The following is a 20,481-nucleotide window of genomic DNA, read 5'->3' as shown; positions in this document are numbered from 1 at the left end:
CAGAGAATTGTCAGCAGCAGTTTATTCAGCATGTAATTTCAACTAAACAAATCCAAAGACTATCACTGTTTATTGGTAGACAAATTGCTGACAGAAAAAGAACGAATCCACCTCAGAAGAATGACTTGTTTCTGTAGTCTGTAAGTGTGCTGTGGCAGCGCTCAAAGGCCATCCTGAGATCAGGGCCCATTATGCTAGGTGGTGTACAAACAATGAATCCGTCACATGGCTCCTGAAGAGAAGTTAAGTGGAGAGCTGGGAGGAAAAAATAGAAACAAGGCTTGTGAGGCAGATGGGGGACGTCCATAGGGGTTATATAAAATGAGGGAAACAATGGGGAACGAGTGCACTGGTTTTATGTGTTTGTGCTTAGTCATCCACATGCAAAGATGGGAAGATCCTGGAGTCCAGAGCACCAGAGCTAGAGAGGCCATAGAGAAAGAAGTTACAATGAAGGCTGTATGGGGCTGTAACAGGGCATAGGTTTTCTTCCCCACACTTGATCCCTGATCACTGCAAAAACCCTTCAGACTCTCTTCTTTTAGTGTCCACTCCATAGAATTTATTCAGTTGCCTCCACCAACACTTGTGCAGTGCAATAACAACAATTCTAATACCTATGACCCTATTACCTGTTCTTCAGGGCCCTGTGAGGAAAAGAGACCTCCTTTTCTTGGGATCAGCTTCAGTCTGGGCATAGCTAGCCCTGTCTTCCCCTCCTGCTAATGCTTCCTTCCTGCCTTTTATCAAGATAGTCAACTGATGGGCCAGTTAGTTCCCTCACTCACCCAGATTCCCCATCTGATTAGCTAATTCCTCTATTTCCTCAATCAGCTGTCACTGGGAAACTAATTGAGGCTACAGTGATCAGAGTGCTGGCCCATCTATCTCAGCACTCTTGACACAGGGGCTTTGGGGTGAAAGACGCATGACAAATGTAACCTTGGAGGAAGATCTTCAGGTGCCATAGATCTTGATTCTTCCTCTCCTATTCAGGTCAACACAGTGGCAGCAGATCGGAGTTTCACAAGCCGGGACATTGAGTCAGGCGCTATGCAGCTGAATGTGGAAGTGTGCCCGATACGGAAGCTGTCTCAGCGCGGATTCTACCTTGCTTTCCAGAACTCTGGGGCCTGTGTGGCTCTGGTCTCTGTCCGGGTATATTACAAGACTTGCCCAGAAACAGTGGGGGGACTGGCCCGCTTTCCAGAGACACTGGCAGGCTCAGAGGGGCTGACAGAGGTGCCAGGGGTCTGTGTAAAGGATGCAGCCGAAGAAGCAGGCTTCCCACCCAGGATGCATTGCAGTGCTGATGGGGAGTGGCTGGTGCCAATGGGCCGGTGCCTGTGTGCTGTTGGGTTTGAGGAGGCTGACAGAAGCTGTGTAGGTAGGTGTGCAGAGGTGGGAAGGGGGCAGTCAGGTGCAAGGGGAACAATGGGGAGATGGAGATCTGGACAGTGATATAATCCAGCAGTATTTGCAGGGGGTGAGAGGTGAGTTATACTCACCTGACCAAGAGCTACCATAAGTACATCTGACTTTGCTACTGCCTCTCTCTCTGTGTCCCCATCTCTCACCCCTGCTGTCTGTGCCCTGTCTGTCTCTCACTGATTCAGTTAGTCTCTCTTTATTTCTCTCTCTCTTTTGTTCCTGTCCCTGTCAGGCGTAACAGTTGCACACACTCCTCCACTCCCTCTTGGTCTCCTTCCAGCAGCCCTTCAGGTCTGGAGCTGGTTTCTGGGAGCTGTAAGTATATGACTGACACTGACTCACTCAGCAACCAGCTCCCAACCATTAAATGGCAGCTGTGTTCTCTGGGGTACTGCAGCTAGGTTAGGGAAGAGCAGATGGACAGGTCAGCACCTTTGTCCCCCATGTCCAGGAACTTGGATATGTGGGTGGGAAGGGTCAAAGCTCCCCTTGTATTGTGCACGTGCATTCCCTGTGTGGGAGAGAATTCTGCTATGTTGGGGAATGAGTATAGCACCCCCTGCACAGCCCAACTCAGCATTCAGGGAGAACGAGCACATGAGAGACCATGGGCACACCCACTGTATTGGAGGGGAGAGCTTGACAAACTGAACTGGGCCCATCACAGCAGTAGATTGAGTCTCCCTTTGGCAGCGAGGGGAGAGAAGGTGCTAGTGGACCGTCTTCCAGCCTGTAGCAGCTGGGAGAGAAAGGGGATGTGTTGAGGGTATGTGGATGACACATTGCTGAACCTATATTGCTGATGGGGGTGGTGTCTGTGCCCAGGCAGTAACAGGGCCCACAAGTGATACATTCCTGCTCATGTCCCGCATAGTTGCAGCTACAAGAATGAAGAGGAAAGGGAGAATTGATGGGAGCCTAAGTGCACAGGGTGTCAGGCAATCCACACTAGATTCTTAGTGTCTATAGGGGCCTTGACTGATTCCCCGTCTCCCTGCCTTGCTCTCCCTCTGTTTGCTCCAGTGTGGCAACTTGATCTCTGTTTGGATTGCTGATGCCTCCCCATTCCAGCCTTGCTCTGGGAGCTGATGAAGGGTTAAGGGAGATCCCTGCCCCTCCCCTTTGCTCTCCTTCAATGGCTCAGCCAGTTTTTCCACTTAGCTGCTGCTGCTGAACTCTCCCCGCCCTCCTGGGAGCTGAGCACGCTCTCCTGGGAAGGGGCAGGGAACCCATCATGCCTGGGCTGGTTCTCACCGCTATCATGGGGTGGGACAGCCTCCAGGTCCTGGCTACTCCCCCTCCCAACCCAAATATAGCTGAAGCCAGATGTGTCCTCCAAAGGGACAGCAGGGATCAGGGTAGTCGCCCAGCGGGTGGTGGGGGTGGGGTGGGGTGTGTGTGAGGGAATGGCAAAGCTTGAAGTGGCATCTTGTTGGTGGATGCAAAGAAGGAAGGCTAGGTCTAGGGCATCTGTTTGTCCACCCACATCTCCATTCCAGTTGCTTGCCAGTGGCAAGGGGCCAAGTGCTCTGCAAAGGATCAGAACTGATCTAGATCTCTTGCTGAACCCACCCAGTGCGGCAGAGGCCAGGATCGTGGCTCTGACCTTTGCCTTTGGAAGGAGGCGGGCTCCAGCTCAGAGCTCCGTCCTGGCATGGGGAGGAGGACTCAGCTCTGGTCCTCCATGAGGAGGACTCAGCTCTGGCCTTTGTTGTCCTCTGATGGGAAGAGGGGTGGAAAGGTAGGAAGAGTCATGGGATGGGATGGGATGGGGGCGGGGGGAGATCCAGCTGTGACCTGTACCCTCTGATAAGGGAGGAGGGCATCGCATGGAAGACATCTCTGACCTTTGCCTTGGAATAGGAGGATGAGGAGGGATAGTAATTGTGGTGTGAGGGGGTCCCAGCTGTGCACTAGTTCAGACAACTGTTGGGTGACTTTCCAGGTACTGATATCAGAGTGTAAAGCCTTAAGGGGTCTAAGCCCAGGCATCTCACCTCCTTGCACCCACCATAGATCTATGCTCATGTGGAGATAGATGGTTCTGCATCCCAAAGGTGTTGCTTGTGGGCACTGGTGGCATAGCTTTCCCAGTGGCCAGCCTGCACCTCTGTCATGAGCTCCCTGCGGTAAAACAATTAATTATGAAGGTGCAGGATGCCTCTCTTTGCCGAAGACTTCCAAGCCAGTTGGGTCCCCTGGTTTCCTAGCTGAATGGCAAAGCAGCAGGGAGCATGTGGTTTGGTCTTTTATTATTGAACTCTTGATTGCCTCATCTTAATCCTTGTAAGGTGCCCAGTCACCCTAGTGACATGCACCAAATAAATACTTGTAATAACGATGAATGAAGGGCAGGGCAGCCGGTTCTGATCTTTGCCCTCAGGAGGGCGGTCCTGGTCTTTTGCCTTTCCCAGAACCTGTTTTCCCCATTTGATTCCTTCGGACTTTAATTCCAAACAACAAAGCTGCTCATATGCTATGTGCTGGGAAGGCATGGGGAACAGGCGGTTGGGGGTGGCGAGGAGGGGCAGGGTACAGGAAGTCTGAGAAGGGCTCAGCTGACGTCTCTAACGGGGAGTCACCTCCCACTCTGGGTGCACTGAGGGCAGAGACTCTCTGTTCCTCTTCCTGTTTGATGAGCCCACAGAGGCCTTGTTAAAGATAATTGGTGGGTGGGACATGGCGGCAGCGATGGCAACAGCACGCTGGGCCAGTCCCACACTCTGTACCGCCCCCGCAGGGGAGGGGTGCCTCATTTTCTGCTAACGTGGCGGGGTCACCCCAGTTTGTATCTGATTTATCTGAAACTTGTTCCCTTCTCATATCCTCCTCCCACATGTGAATCAGAATTCTCGGCTCTGGGATGGAGACCCGGCACAGCTGCCCCTCAGACAGAGGCAGGGAAACCTTGCTTTGAATGTGGGGGGTGGGGGCTGGGGTGTGTGCCAGGGAGCTTGGGGTTCTGGCAGTCATGGGGGTGGGAGGGCAGCAGCGGGGCAAGCACTCACCTTGGCCTCAGACCCAAATAGCAGGTTGAGGAAGTGGCACAGTTAGGCAGCTTGGTATCCCTGCCACCCCCACCCCCACCCCAGGCCTCAAAAGCATCCCCCCAGCCACCTTCCTGCTCCCCATCTGCTGCTTTTAGACTACTGGCAGAGGTTCCTGCCCTGGAGTGGAAACAGCTCTCCTCACATCCCTGAAATGACACCTGCCTGGCCACCCCTTCCCACCTAGCCTACCACCAGCCCCCATGTCTCTCCCTCATGCCAAGGGAGCCCAGGCTGCCCCTTCTCACAATCAATCCTCCCATGGGACAGAGGAAATATTGCGGGGACCAAAACATAGATCAGCTCTCATAATATTTCCATTGCTGCGGCATTAGCCTGTGCTCCTCCCCTAGTTCTGCTACCCCTGCCATCTTGCTTAACCCCTTCCTGCCATCCAGCCACCCTAGCCCCCAGGGGTAGTGTGTGCAGGGGTCCCTAAGGACACCGGTATGGGAAGCAAGCTGCCACACTCTGCACTGCAGTAAGAATCTGCCTTTCTGGTGTGGTGCTGCCCCTTGCAGGCACTTGTTACCATTGCACCTTCCATCTGACTTGGGTTCATTCCATTCTCTCATGCTAGCTCAGTGTGGTGACATAATCCTGTCCGTCTGGCATGCCTCTTTCCTGTTAGATTCTAGTCGTGTTCCCTCCCCTGCTCGTCAGCACACCCTCCACAGGCCCACACTACAATTTCCCATCTTATTTTCTTACCTTTAGAAGCAGCAGCCCACTCTGTCTAACTAGGCGTTCCTCACCCAGGGCCATCATTTCAGAAAAATGCAGGGAGGGCGAGCAGCATCCCTGCTTCCGCCTCCCCACTGAGGCTGTGGCAGCTTGTGGGGGGTTAGTGGGCCGGTCCTATCCTGGTGGGGGGCGGGGAAGTGGCTGGCTGGTTCTATCCTGAGGAGTGGGCAGTGAGGTAGAGGTGGGGGTGGGGGTGGGGTGTTTTTCACCAGTGGCTGGCCTGGCACAAGGATCAGGGCCCAGCTTGCTCCATGCTCAGCTCTGGCCCTGGTTGGTGCTGCTTCCTGTCTGGCTGGTAGGACAGAGGCTCTCTGTTCCTCTTCCTGTTTGGCCAGGCCCAGCCGCTCCCTGTCATGACACAGGGACAGCTGGACCAAATCTGCCACCCTCGGCACCAACCTCAAAGTCTGGGAGCTGGGGGGAGCTAAGGTCAAATGCCCTTTCTGCCGCATACCAAATGATGCCTCATCCCCACCCATTGTCTTCTGATGGACTTGCCAACTGTCACCAACACCAGCCGTGCAGGGCAGGAGAGGGGAGAAGGGTAGTACATGAGGAAACGTATCAGGACAGCGTAAGGGGAGAGTATAAAAACACACTCATCCCACTCCCTGCCTGTAGCACTTGGAAACCCCTGGAGGCTGCTGCTTCACCAGGCCCTGTCCAATCCTGGCAGCCCATAGAATCATAGAATATCAGGGTTAGAAGGGACCTCAGGAGGTCATCTAGTCCAACCCCCTGCTCAAAGCAGGACAGATTCCCAATTAAATCATCCCAGCTAGGGCTTTGTCAAGCCTGACCTTAAAAACTTTTAAGGAAGGAGATTCCACCACCTCCCTAGGTAACGCATTCCAGTGTTTCACCACCCTCCTAGTGAAAAAGTTTTTCCTAATATCCAACCTAAATCTCCCCCTCTGCAACTTGAGACCATTACTCCTTATTCTGTCATCTGCTACCTCTGAGAACAGTCTAGAGCCATCCTCTTTGGAACCCCCTTTCAGGTAGTTGAAAGCAGCTATCAAATCCCCCCTCATTCTTCTCTTCCGTAGACTAAACATCCCCAGTTCCCTCAGCCTCTCCTCATAACTCATGTGTTCCAGTCCCCTAATCATTTTTGTTGCCCTCCGCTGGACTCTTTCCCACCTGCAGTCCTTGCCACCTGGGGAAGGGCGAGAGAGACCCCCCAAAGCTGCTTGGTGGCAGGATTGCTGCAGGTGACAAGAGGATGCAGATGATATTGCTGGACAAGTGAGAGTTCAGAGGAAGGAAGGGCAGAGGAAGTCAGGTTTCTGGGGGTAAAGTCAGGATGTAGGGTTGGTATCCACTGAAGTGGTTGTCCTCCTCACTTGGTTTCCCCATTCAGCCCTTGCTCACCTTAGCAGCAGGGACTGGGTATATATGCCATCTCCACATACCTGGCAGGCAGTGTAGTTCAGTAAGCGTGAGGAGACCTGAGTTCCATTCCTGGCTCTGCCACTGACTTGCTTGAAACCTTGGTAAAGTCACTTCCCCTCTGTTCTTCAGCTTCCTGTCTGTCTGGTGGGGTGATAGTGCTCCTGCTCCCCAGGGTTTGTAAAGGGTTTCGAGGTCAATAGGGGATGAGCATCACATAAGTGCTTTTGTCCCTCCAGTCCATGAATGAGAAGAGGTCTGTAGGGTTGGCTGAGAATTGTATGGTGAGATGGTTGCCCCTTTTGGGGTGTTAGTGATCTGACAAGGGTTTGCTTAGAAGGGTTTAATTGCCATATAGATTTCTGGGCTCGGGCTTGAGCCTGGGCTCTAGGATCCTGCACGGTGGTCCCAGACATCTGTGTGTAATGAAACAGCCCCCCAGCCCGAGCCCCGTGAGCCTGAGTCAGCTGGCACGGGCCAGGCACAGGATTTTAATTGCAATGTAAACATACCCATAGATGGTTTGCTAACCTGAAGCAGACTTTTTCAATTTGTTGACAAAATCAGAACATTTTCATAACTGAATATTTTTTCAGTTTGCTGGCTGAACTGACAAATCAGTTATTCACTCGGCCCTAGCCAGGGGCCCATCCTTGATTCTTCTAGATCTGTCAGCACCCTTTAACACCACGGGGCACGTAATTTTGTTGATTCAGCTGCAGATACTGGCCAGCAAAGATGGGCTTACACTTGAATGGTTCTGCTTTTTCCTGAAAGATGACAAGAGAGTGCTGCTGGGCAAGTGCCCACATGTCCTCAGTGGTTCCCTCTTCCTGCACTCTGCAGGCTTCACTCTTTGTGCTTTACCTGCTCAATGTGTATCCACAGCTGATGGGTGAGGCTGTGACACTCTTTGGGTCATGACGCCACTATTATGTGACTGACATACAAGTCTGTGTCATCAAACCTGGATGGAGCGGTCTGCCTGCTCTCCCTGGCCAAGGCAAAGGATGGATGGAAATGAAAGGCTGAGGCTCAGTCCAGCAGTGACAGAAGTTAGGGAGAAGCCTGAATTTGTGGCAGAGAGAGTGCCTGACCCTGTTGTTGAAGGGGGTATGCCTGCCCTTTGTCAATGAGCTCCTGGAAACATTGCTGGGTCCCTCAACTGCTCCCCAGTTCCCAAATAGCATTGGTGGCCTGGAGCATCTCTTTCCATCTCCTTTGGGTGAGATGATTACAGTCATTTATGTGGTGCAAACCTCACCACGGTAACCCACACCTGTGACCTCCCTACTGGGTGATTGCAAGTACTCTTCATTGGGCTTCCCTAGAAGACTCCTGAGATGCTACAACCAATGCAGAATACAGCTGCCCTCTGACTTAGTGGTTTTGGCCATAGGGAGCACATGGTACCTCTTCTTTGCAGTCTACACTGGCTTCATGTCCAGCTGCATCCAAGTGTAGTTCAGGGTGTTGACATTGATCTAGAAATTGCTACATGCCCCGAGGCTGGCTAGGCAATGCATTGTCAAGATCGGCAAGGCCACTCGTGCTAACAGTCCCCCGACTGAAACCTGTGGTGTCAGTGGGCACCCTTCCTTGTTATGGATTTCCACAGCCCAAAGAGAAACCCTGTATGTCCAGTGAAATTTTTATTTTAGATTAAGGGAAACAATCAAATAAGAAAGAAAAGGAAAGTCTTCATGAGAGTGTGGGCATTTTTTTGGTACCAGGCTGCATCAAATCTGCCTCACAGTTGCTCTTCTGGACAAGCAGATGCTCCAGAAAGTAGAGGAGTAGTGCAAGAAAACTAAGTGCTAGCAGTTCCATAGCTGCCTAGCCCTAGACCACACCCAGCCCTGGCATTTGCAGCCCAGGGTGGCACAGCCAGGTTTGGTGTAAATCTTGAAGGGACAGGAAATGTGCTGTATTTATGTTGGGAGGAGTCTCTTTGAGGCTGACCAAGTCCTAAGTGTTTGGTTGATTTTTCCAGGGACCTCCCATGTGCAGTCTCCAGCAGCCATGATCTTGTATTCCCTACCCCTGGGAGCAGGAGAGAGGGAGGAGTACCAGGGCTGTGGAGGTGGAAGATGTGGGAGCCAGGCAGAGTTGGCTGGTTACTTACCACTAACCCTGTGCTTCCCTGTTGTTTGTGTGTCTGCAGCCTGCCCGCGAGGATTCTACCGTCACTCCCCAGAGACCAAGCGCTGCCTCAAGTGCCCCCCGAACAGCTCGTCCAGTGCTACAGGGGCCACAGCTTGTCCCTGCAACCTGGGCTTCTACCGGGCACCCACGGAGAGTCAAAGTGTTGCCTGCTCTCGTGAGTCAGGGCTTGGGGAGGAGAGCAAGGGGACATGGAGAAGAGGAAGGGTCAGCAGAAGAGAGGAGGGGGGAGATCCAGGTGCAGAGAGAAGGCTTTGGAGAGGGAGATGCTGGTGCTGTGGAGAGAGAAGTGCCTTATGGGGCGGGGAGAGAGGCAGTCCTGAGCCGCATGAGGGGGAAGAGAAACTACTGTACTGGTTTGTGCATTGGAGCCTGTATGCTGGATCTAATTCTCTCTCCCCCACTCTCTGCAGGTCCCCCTTCTACTCCCCGCAATGTCAGCTTCTCCCTGGTGGGGACGCAACTCTCCCTTTGGTGGCAGCCACCCAGTGACCATGGTGGGCGCAAGGATCTGACCTACAGCATCTCATGCCAGCGCTGCTCTGTCCTGGCATGCGAACCATGTGAGGATAGCGTGGTCTTCTCCCCCAGTGCCTCAGGCCTCAACAATACATCCATAGATGTGGATGGTCTAGAGGCTTATACCAACTACAGCTTCACCGTGAAGGCACGTAATGGTGTCTCAGAGGTCAGCCCTTTCCCTCAGCGGACCTCCCCTGCAGTCTGGGTCTCTGTCGGGCACGCAGGTGAGTCACCGAGGTGGGCAGGGGAGCGATTTCCTTCGAAGGGGAGGCAAGAGGAGAGTCACTGTGGGTCTCTGAGCCTTCTTCATCTTATATCTCTCCTTATGCTGCACCCGTCAGCATGGTACCTACCTTCTGCCTATTGAGTGAGTCTCTTCTAAGGTGCCTGTAGCTCTGGCATCTAAGCTCTGTCACTGTCTTTGTCAGTCACTTTCCTGTTCTGTTTATAAACCAAAGTAGTGGCTGTAATAATCATTCAGAAAAAGCAGTAAGTTCACAAGGCACTTTGCAGTCATGATGGGGCCCAAGTCTGCTCTCAGTTACACAGCCGCAAGGCAATGGGAACTGCCCCCATGTAACAGTACCGAACTGGGCCTGTAGAGAGAGACACCTCCCTGCCCGATATATGCAACAAACAAACCACAACATCTTGGTGCAAATAGAGCCTTTAAACACACTGAAGTCAGGACATTCACAAGTGCAGGTTCCTACCTCACCACTCACTTATCCACCAATGATGGTGTGAGACATGGAAAGAGTGTGGCTTGACTCTTGGATCCCAGGATAATTCACAATGCTGCCATTAGGGGACCATGTTTTCACACCTAAACAGAACATGTTTGCCCTGGACTAGCTGAGAGATGATAAATGTGAAGTCTCACGATGGCATTTCACTGTCACTTGTCAGAGCTGTATGGTGTTAAGTGAGGGTGTATTCATGTTGCTGTAGGAGCTCTACCTATGGAAATTCCTTTCTGCATTTAAAGTCTTCACCTTGATGCTGCATTAATAGAGCTACAGTGGGTGTGGATGATGTTTCAAAAGTACAACAAAATCACAGCTGAAGTGCCCTTGCCATCAGCAATGATTTACTATTGAACCCCTGGCTTACCCTCAGGCACACCAGAGAAGGATGAGCTGAATGCAGTACTGGAAGCTCAGCAGGGGCAGCAATGGGAGAAGCTGTAATCTGGGCAAAGGGGCCACACAGAGCCTGGGAGGATGGAGTGGGTTTAGTTTGTGTTCTCATCTATTTCTGTTTCATGCCATTGCTCTCCCCTGTAGCTCCAGTAACGGTGTCCCACCTGACTCTCACCCAACGTGATGACAGCAGCCTGTCTGTGTCTTGGCCGGCCCCACGGCACCGCAGCCGGAGCTCAGTACAGTACGAGGTCATGTACTTTGAGAAGGTGAGAGGCACCTCCTCTCTGCTCCTTACCTGTGTCTCTTCTGCTTTTTGTTTGTGACACTCAGAAACTTTCCTCCTCTAGATGTCTCAATAATATGCTAGGAGTCGAAATAATAAGATGGGTGAACTAGAGTGCCTCATTTTAAATGAGTATATTGATATAACAGGCATCACAGAAACTTGGTGGAATGAGTGTAATCAATGGGACACAGTAATACCAGGGTACAAAATATATCGGAAGGACAGAACAGGTCTTGCTGGTCGGGGAGTGGCACTATATGTGAAAGAAAGTGTAGAATCAAATGAAGTAAAAATCTTAAATGAACCAAACTCTACCATAGAATCTCTATGGATAGTAATTCCCTGTTCTAATCATAAGAATATAGCAGTAGGGATCTATTACCGACCACCTGACCAGGATGTGATGGTGGCTGTGAAATTCTCAGAGAGATTAGAGAAACTATTAAAATAAAAAACTCATTAATAATGGGGGATTTCAACTATCCCCATATTGATTGGGTACATGTCACCTCAGGATGGGATGCAGAATTACAGTTTCTTGACATCTTAAATGATTGCTTCTTGGAGCAGCTAGTCATAGAATCATAGAAGATTAGGGTTGGAAGAGACCTCAGGAGGTCATCTAGTCCAAACCCCTGCTCAAAGCAGGACCAACCCCAAATAAATCATCACAGCCAGGACTTTGTCAAGCTGGGCCTTAAAAAAGTCTAAGGATGGAGATTCCACCACCTCCCTAGGTATTCCAGTGCTTCACCAACCCATTCCAGTACTTCACCAACCTCCTAGTGAAATAGTTTTTCCTAATATCCAACCTAGCCCTCCCACACTGCAACTTGAGACCATTACTCCTTGATCAGTCATCTTCCACCACTGAGAACAACCTCTAAAAGCCTTGGCTGGGATGATTTAGTTGGTGTTGGTCCTGTTTTGAGCAGGGGATTGGACTAGATGACCTCAGGAGATCTCTTCCAACCCTAACATTCTATGATTCTTTGGAAACCCCCTTCAGGTAGTTGAAGGCTGCTGTCAAATCCTCCCTCCCTCTTCTCTTCTTCAGATTAAATAAGCCCAATTCCCTCAGCCTCTCCTCATAAGTCATGTGCCCCAGGCCCCTAATCATTTTTGCTGCCCTCTGCTGGACTCTCTCCAATGTGTCCACATCATTTCTGTAGAGGGGGACCCAAAACTGGACACAGTACTCCAGATGTGGCCTCACCAGTGCCAAATAGAAGGGAATAATCACTTCCCTCGATCTGCTGGCAATGCTCCTACTAATGCAGCCCAATATGCCGTTAGCCTTCTTGGCAATAAGGGCACACTGTTGACTGCTATCCAGCTTCTTGTCCACTGTAATCCCCAGGTCCTTTTCTGCAGAATTGCCACTTAGCCAGTCGGTGCCCAGCCTGTAGCAGTGCATAAAATTCTTCCGTCCTAAGTGCAGGACTCTGCACTTGTCCTTGTTGAACCTCATCAGATTTCTTTTGGCCCAATCCTCCAATTTGTCTAGGTCCCTCTGGACCCTATCCCTACCCTCCAGTGTATCTTCCTGTCCTCCCAGCTTAGTGTCATCCATGAACTTGCTGAGGGTGCAATCCATCCCATCATACAGATCATTAATGAAGATCTGAACAAAACCGGCCCCAGGACCAACCCCTGGGGCACTCCACTTGATGCTGGCTGCCAACTAGACATCGAGTCATTGATCACTACCCATTGAGCTTGGAACCCACGAGAGGAGAGGCAATTCTTAATTTAGTCCTAAGTGGAGCACAGGATCTGGTCCAAGAGGTGAATATAGCTGGACCGCTTGGTAATAGTGACCATAATATAATTAAACTTAAGATCCCTGTGGCAGGGAAAACACCACAGCAGCCCCACACTGTAGCATTTAATTTCAGAATGGGGAACTACACAAAAATAAGAAGGTTAATTAAATAGAAATTAAAAGATACAGCGCCAAAAGTGAAATCCCTGCAAGCTGCATAGAAAGTTTTTAAGACACCACAATACAGGATTAACCTAAATGTATACCCCAAATTAAAAACATGGTAAGAGAACCAAAAAAGTGCCACTGTGGCTAAACAACAAAGTAGAAGAAGGAGTGAGAGGCAAAAAGGCATCCTTTAAAAAGTGGAAGTTAAATCCTAGCGAGGAAAATAGAAAGGAACATAAACTCTAGCAAATGAAATGTAAACATATAATTAGGAAGACCAAAAAAAGAACAGCTAGCCAAACACTCAAGAAGAAATAGCAAAAAAATGTTTAAGTACATCAGAAGCAGGAAGCCTGCTAAACAAACAATGGCGCCACTGGACGATCGAGATGCTAAAGGAGCACTCAAGGACAATAAGGCCATTGCGGAGAAACTAAATGAATTCTTTGCATCGGTCTTCACGGCTGAGGATGTGGGGGAGATTCCCAAACCTGAGCCATTCTTTTTAGGTGACAAATCTGGGGAATTGTCCCTGATTGAGGTGTCATTAGAGGAAGTTTTGGAACAAATTGATAAACTAAACAGTAATAAGTCACCAGGACCAGATGGTATTCACTCAAGAGTTCTGAAGGAACTCAAATGTTAAATTGCAGAACTACTAACTGTAGTCTGTAACCTTTCATTTAAATCAGCTTCTGTACCAAATGATTGGAGGATAGCTAATGTGTCGCCAGTTTTTAAAAAGGGCTCCAGAGGTGATCCCAGCAATTACAGGTCGGTAAGCCTGACTTCAGTGCTGGGCAAACTGGTTGAAACTATAGTAAAGAACAAAACTGTCAGACATACAGATGAACATAATTTGTTGGGGAAGAGTCAACATGGTTTTTGTAAAGGGAAATAATGCCTCACCAATCCACTTGAGTTCTTTGAGGGGGTCACCAAGCATATGGTCAAGGGAGATCCAGTGGATATAGTGTACTTAGATTTTCAGAAAGCCTATGATAGGGTCCCTCACCAAAGGCTCTTAAGCAAAGTAAGCTGTCATGGGATAAGAGGGAAGGTCCTCTCATGGATTGGTAACTGGTTAAAAGATAGGAAACAAAGGGAGGAATAAATGGTCAGTTTTCAGAATGGAGAGAGGTAAATAGTGGTGTCCCCCAGGGGTCTGTATTGGGCCCAGTCCTATTCAACATATTAATAAATGATCTGGAAAAAGAGATAAACAGTGAGGTGGCAAAATTTGCAGATTATACAAAATTGCTCAAGATAGTTAAGTCAAAGGCAGACTGCAAAGAGTTATAGAAGGATCTCTCAAAACTGGGTGACTGGACAACAAAATGGCAGATGAAATTCAATGTTGATAAATGCAAAGTAATGCACATTGGAAAACATAATCCCAACTATACATATATAGTAATGGGGTCTAAATTGGCTGTTACCACTCAAGAAAGAAATTGTGGAGTCATTGTGGATAGTTCTCTGAAAACATACACTCAATGTGCAGCGGCAGTCAAAAAAGCGAACAGAATGTTGGGAATCATTAAGAAAGGGATAGATAATAAGACAGAAAATATCATATTGCCTCTTTATAAATCCATGGTATGCCCACATCCTGAATACTGCATGTAGATATGGTCACCCCAAGTCAAAAAAGATATATTGGAATTGAAAAAGGTTCAGAAAAGGGCAACAAAAATGATTAGGGGTATGGAACAGCTGCCATATGAGGAGAGATTAATAAGACTGGGACTTTTCAGCTTGGAAAAGAGACGACTAAGAGGGGATATGATTGAGGTCTATAAAATCATGACTGGTGTGGAGAAAGTACATAAGATAGTGTTATTTACTCCTTCTCATAACACAAGAACTAGGGGTCACCAAATGGAATTAATAAGCAGCAGGTTTAAAACAAACAAAAGGAAGTATTTCTTCACACAATGCACAGTCAACCTGTGGAACTCCTTGCCAGAGGATGTTGTGAAAGCCAAGACTATAACAGGGTTCAAAAAAAAATTAGATAAGTTCATAGATAAGTTCATGGTCCATCAATGGCTGTGTTTGCCAGAAGCTGGGAATGGGCGACAGGGGGTGGATCACTTGATGATTACCTGTTCTGTTCATTCCCTCTGGGGCACCTGGCATTGGCCACTCTCGGAAGACAGGATACTGGGCTAGATGGACCTTTGGTCTGACCCATTATGGCCGTTCTTATGTTCTCTGTTTCCATGTGTGTGTTAGCTGTTATCTGTTGTCTGGCCCCCACAGGGAGAGGATGCACACTACACAGTGAAGCAATTCCATGAACCCAATGTCACTCTGAGGGACCTGCAGCCGGACACAGCCTACCTGCTCCGTGTGCGCTCCATCACGCCCCTAGGCCCTGGCCCCTTCTCCCAGGAACAGGAGTTTCGCACCCTCCCGCCAGGTGAGGCACAGCTTCCCTCTATCTGATTGGTGGGTTGCAGGGGCTTCCCACTTATGCCCTAGGTTCTTCCCCCAACACATAGATTTGTGGAAGAAAAGAACAGACGAATAGTACTTTTGGGATTCTTGTTATCTGGGGCCAAGTCCCGCCGCATTTTACCTGGCCCCTGAGCATGATTCTGGTTGTGAACTCAGCTACAAGCTGGAACAAGGTAGGTGAAGGAAGGGAGGTCTCCCTGAGAGCACAGAGTGTAGCGATTAGTGCAGCAGACACCACGTGATAGGGGAGGCACCCTGTCTCTCACAGGCCTCTCACCCCCAGCCCCAGGTCAGTGCAGGATTGTTCCCTACATCCTATATGGGGGGTCTCCCTCTCAATCCCTTTTGGAGACAATTCCACAGACTCACAGATCTCAACATAGTGTCCTGACATTCAGCCTAAACTTTCTCTTCCTTAATGTCACACTGCTGCCACTAGCTCTAACGCTTTTTGTTTGGCTTTTGAATTAGTGGTCTAGCTAGCATTGGTTGTAAGTGAAATATTGTCTCATCCTTCATTCTCCCTTAGTTCTTCTTTGTCTAGGAATTTCCTGTTTTTCTTTCTCCTGGGTGTTTCCCCAAATGTCCCACTAGTTACATTTTCTAAAGAGTAGTGGTGTTATTAGAACTGGGTAAAAAACAATAATAAAAAAAAATCAAATAATAGAGGTGAGAAGTTGTGTCAGGTAAGTGATTCAGTTAATATAATTCACCCAGCTCTCCTAGTCACGTAGCTCTTGTTGTGATAAACATGCATGGGCTGTTGTGGACTAGAATTGTTCTGCCTCAAGAATCTGAATGGAGAAGAGAATCTGCTTTATCCAAACAAACCGGACACAAACCCCGTTGCAAGACAGAAACTAGGACCAATATTTTAAAAACAGGAGCCTGCAGTTAGGCTCCCAAATCCATAATTAGTCATCTGCTGGATTTTCAAAAGTGCTCAGTACCCAGCAACTGCCAATGAACTAATTGGCCTCAGGACCAAGCTCAGAGTTTGATGAATGTGTGCAGAAGGTGGAGGAAAATGTCCATTTTTCAGGACAGATTGCATGAGTGGGGAAGAAGGCAAGCTAGACTCCTTTGGAGACTCAAGCCTCCTGTGTGCCAGGCTCCCTGACTTCATTCCTGAGCAGAACGAAGGGTCTAATACAAAGTGGGTAGGTACAAACAGCTGAGAAGGAGGGAGCGGAAATATTTGGTATCTGAAAGTATTTGGAAAAATAATTCAGTTGGAGCTGAATATCAGGATCTTAGCTGGGATTCATCCAGAGATCCATTTGAAGGTGAATTTTATTCATCCAACATGTGAAATAACAATAATAATGGTATTTGGCCCAAACCTGCTGGCTTTTACACTCAAAGTGCCATGTGGCTATGCACTATGTACATGGGTAATAATTATACACTGGGAGTCCAGTCTGGCTGATGGCCACACCTCAGGATGTGTCAGCGCTATTCCTTCCCTGCTCCCATCCCCATGTTCCCTGAAATGACACTACTGGTATTTCTAGCCACTTGTAGTTCAATGCTATTGCCCAGCACTAGGGAGGGCAGATGGCCATGGCTCGTTCAGCACCATCTGCTAGACCGGCTGGCTGTTACATTCCCAGTCACCACAACCTGGGGAGGGGAGTGCTGGTCTTTTGCATTTGTGTGGGGAAAGCATGTGACTGTCGTTCTATCCCGCAGACACCGGGGCTCCATCTGGCGGGGTGCTTGTCTCCATTGTCTTTGGAATCCTACTGTTTATTGGGCTGGTTGTGGGAATCTTCGTCTTCACACAAAGGTAAACTCAGCCCCTTCTTGGGTTAAAAGGGGGGGGTGGGCTGGGTGGTATGGTGAGGGACGAGCTGTGGAGAGAGGAGCCGGGCAGTGTGATGGTGAGGCTTGGCTGTTCATTGGGGAGCAGAACGGATAGAAGTTGGGGGTGACTGGTTAGAGATGGAAGGAAGGATGGGAGGCCATGGCCAGCTGGAAGGAGACAGTTGTGGTTTGACGGTGTACTGAGGGACTTACCCATTTGCATTGACAATGTGCTCATGCTGTAGAAGGTGACTTGCAGGGCTGGCATGAGGTTTGCATGATAGGTCTGTGGGGTTGGCACTCACTGCTGACAACTGAGAAAGGAGTAGTGGCTTTCCCCACTATCCTGTTTCCTCTTGGACACAGGGCCAATGCAAGGATGTTTCACACCCTAGGCGAAACTTCCACCGTGCACCCACCCGCCCCAGAAGCCGTGCGGCAGCTCCCCGCACCCCTCCCTACCTCCCCTCGGCCTGGGGAGCCATGCAGCAGCTCCCTACCCCCCTCCCTCCCCGCGGCCTGGGGAGCCTTGCGGCAGCTCCTCCTCCCCTTGGCCCAGGGAGCCATGCGGCAGTTCCCCAGCCCACCCCCCTCGGCCCAGGGAGTCTGTGCAGCAGCTCCCCACCCCAGCTCACCTCTGCTCCGCCTCCTCCCCGAGCACGCTGCCACCATTCCGCTTCTCTCACCTCCCAGGCTTGCGGTGCCAATCAGCTGTTTGGCGCTGCAAGCCTGGGAGGGAGAGAAGCAGAGCGGGGTGGCATGCTCAGGGGAGGAGGCGGAGCAGAGGTGAGCTGGGGTTGGGAGTGGTTCTCCTGTGCGCCGAGCCCCTCCCCCCCCGTTACTAGCTGCAGGCAGCCCTCCCCGCGCCCCCCTACCCTAGCTCACCTCCACTCCACCGCCTCTCCAGAGCGTGCTTTTAGCCACCCCCAACTAGTTGGCGCCCTAGGTGGCCGCCTAGTTTGCCTAGTGGTTGCACTGGCCCTGCTTGGACACTGCCCCTTTGTGATCTGGCACTGTGATGGCATTATCTTTGTCAGGGTGCCATTTCATGCATTGCAGGGGGACAGAACAGGTTTGGGATGGTGGACTCCAAATTCTAACCCTGGCCCTGCCCACCCCCTACCATAGAAAGCTGATGTTGTCTGCTCATGTTTGGATGTGAAGGGGAGCTCTTTCAGGAGGAAGGAAGCAGGAACTGATTAAGTCTGTGACATTTTAGCCACTAAAGATTGTAAAGTTCATAGTCTGAACTAGAAGAGCAGCGGTTTGAGGCCGGCAGTCTTGTGCATTTTCACAAGGGCCTATGTATTCTGCAGCTGCAGAAATTGCAGCAAACTCCACCCCCTATTAATTATGGGTCTGCCTCTCCTGGTTGCAAAGAAAATCTTGAGAATGTGAACCAAATGTAAGTGGTGCTGCGACTGGGTCTGCAGACAGCCTGAACAATAACTCAGAGGTGTGAACTGCTCTGTTTCTATTAAGAGAGTGTTAGCTGTGACAGTTTGTTGTTGTTATGCAATAATTTACATAGCACGGGTAACTTATTTCAGTACTGATCACTTCAGCAGAAACATCCAGCTCATGTTCATATCCATGATCTCAATCTCCCATATGCCACCTCCCACAGCTGTCCCCAGGCCAGCTCAGCTACTAAATTCTCCAGCTTCTCTATGATGCCATTATATGTTGTCAGTAGAAGGACCTGTGGCACACTGAAAACTAGAAGTGTGGGGACAATGTAAATTAATGGATTTTAATCTCTAAGTAACTTCCCTGGGCCCTGTGCAATGGTATTGTTCATTCCCATGCGTAGTGAGTTAAAACCTCAGTTTTAAGCGTAAATGAAGCTGCTCCGGTATTTTGCACCTTCGTCATCAGAACACAGGAAGTGGGTGCAGCACTTGAATCCACACTGCTGCAGAGTGCATGGAGCCCTGATCCTGACCAGCTGGGGAAAGGACTCCGAGACGTCTGTTCTTGCCTTTGCCTTAGTGTCCTGTTGCTCTGCTAATCGTTCAGGTTTAATGATGACTGTCTATCTATGTCTTCCAGGAAAGCCCGTTGTCACCAAGCACGGCCAGACTATGACATCTCAGCCTTCGACCGAGGTGAAATCCAAAGCCAGGAAGGGGAGGGGAGCTCTGCTGGGAGAGAGGGCAGCGGGTTCAGGAGGAGGTCTGGGGTGGGTCAGACATTCTTAATGAGAGAGACTGGAGGGCCCTGGCTCTGGATGGGCTTCCTTGGCTGTCAGCACTTTCTACATTAGTTTGTTTCTTCCCTTAATGGCTCTGGTTTTCCACATACGATTGCCAGCTGATTCGCCCAGTGCTCTGCTTGGGAAACCAGAGCATCCTGGCTCTCAAGAGAGTCCCAGGAATCTTGGTGATAGGGTGTTTATTTCTCTCTGTTTCCCTTTGCCATAGAGGAGAAGGTCTGGTTGAAGCCCTATGTGGATCTACAGCCCTATGAGGACCCGAGCAGGGGGGTCTTGGAGTTCACCAAGGAACTAGATGTAGCCTATGTCACCATGGAGAATGTTATCGGGGAGGGTGAGTCTCGTTGGGGCTGGCTCCATGCCCTCATTCCTGGGTTTCCCCCTCACACCTCCCCTTGCCTGCTGCCCCTATTCCTGCATTCCCCAGTAACCTCCTGTCTCTGGTGGTGCCGCAGGGGAGTTCGGGGAGGTCTATCGCGGCACCCTACGCCTGCCAGGGAAGGAGCGTATTGTGGTTGCCATCAAAACCCTGAAGTCAACGTATTCGGACTCTCAGTGGTGGAATTTTCTGCGTGAGGCAACAATCATGGGCCAGTTCAATCACCACAACATCGTGCGCCTGGAGGGGGTTGTCACCAAGCGTAAGATCCCATGTGGGATGGGCAGTGATGGGCAGTGCTGTGTGAGTCCAGGGTGGGGATAGAACAGCAATATTCCTGTGAGAGCCAGAGGAGGAGAGAGTGCTGCCCACTAGCCTGTGCAGGGGGGAGAGGAAGACTACCATCATGTTAGCCTGTGGCAGAGAGAGGGATGTAGCTCTGTGAGAGTTGGGGGACACCATCATGAGAGCCCCCAGTAGGGATGGTGGGGGAGTGAGGAATAGGGATGTGTCTCCTGTGGGCATGAGGAGAGGAAAGGTATGAATTCATCTCTGGAGGTGTGAGGGGGGAAGGCAGGGAGCTGGCTGGGGCTGGGCTCCCAGTTGGGGGTGTGGGGTGAAGGGCACTGCAGGGTGAAGAGGAGGTGAGGAGTCATGCTGCTTTGTGAGTAAGGGAGCCAGGTGGCTCACGGTGGGTCCTGTAGCAGAGAGGGGTGCAGTGTGGGTGATGCTGTTTTTTCCTCTTGCCCCAGGGAAGCCAATGATGATCATCACCGAGTATATGGAGAATGGTGCCCTGGACACGTTCCTCCGGGTGAGGGACAAGAGTTTGTAATGTGTTTGTATGCTGTTGGCATTTGCCAGCCATTGCCTGTGCTGAGGGGCAGGGAAACTAGGCCAACTTGGCCACTTCCACTCACAGAGAGCTCTGTTTGCTGGGAATTGCTCCCGCAGT

The 20,481-nt window shown here is 50.3% G+C and overlaps 1 protein-coding gene across 5 annotated transcripts in view; it reads left to right on the top strand.

Annotated features, from left to right (window-relative positions):
- EPHA1 (EPH receptor A1) overlaps window positions 1-20,481 on the top strand; it is a 68,622-nt gene that overhangs the window by 39,117 nt on the left and 9,024 nt on the right. For all 5 annotated transcript variants that reach the window (XM_075120092.1, XM_048821653.2, XM_075120093.1 and 2 more), the window contains 10 exons: window positions 997-1,387; window positions 8,779-8,934; window positions 9,191-9,523; window positions 10,586-10,710; window positions 14,929-15,088; window positions 16,819-16,915; window positions 18,985-19,040; window positions 19,356-19,481; window positions 19,603-19,788; window positions 20,279-20,340. In XM_075120092.1, coding sequence (XP_074976193.1) covers window positions 997-1,387; window positions 8,779-8,934; window positions 9,191-9,523; window positions 10,586-10,710; window positions 14,929-15,088; window positions 16,819-16,915; window positions 18,985-19,040; window positions 19,356-19,481; window positions 19,603-19,788; window positions 20,279-20,340 — 1,692 coding nt within the window. The remainder of the gene's footprint in view (window positions 1-996; window positions 1,388-8,778; window positions 8,935-9,190; window positions 9,524-10,585; window positions 10,711-14,928; window positions 15,089-16,818; window positions 16,916-18,984; window positions 19,041-19,355; window positions 19,482-19,602; window positions 19,789-20,278; window positions 20,341-20,481) is intronic.

This window comes from Caretta caretta, chromosome 1 (assembly GCF_965140235.1).
Source record: "Caretta caretta isolate rCarCar2 chromosome 1, rCarCar1.hap1, whole genome shotgun sequence".
Lineage (NCBI taxonomy): Eukaryota > Metazoa > Chordata > Testudines > Cheloniidae > Caretta > Caretta caretta.
This window is presented reverse-complemented; position numbering and strand designations above follow the sequence as displayed.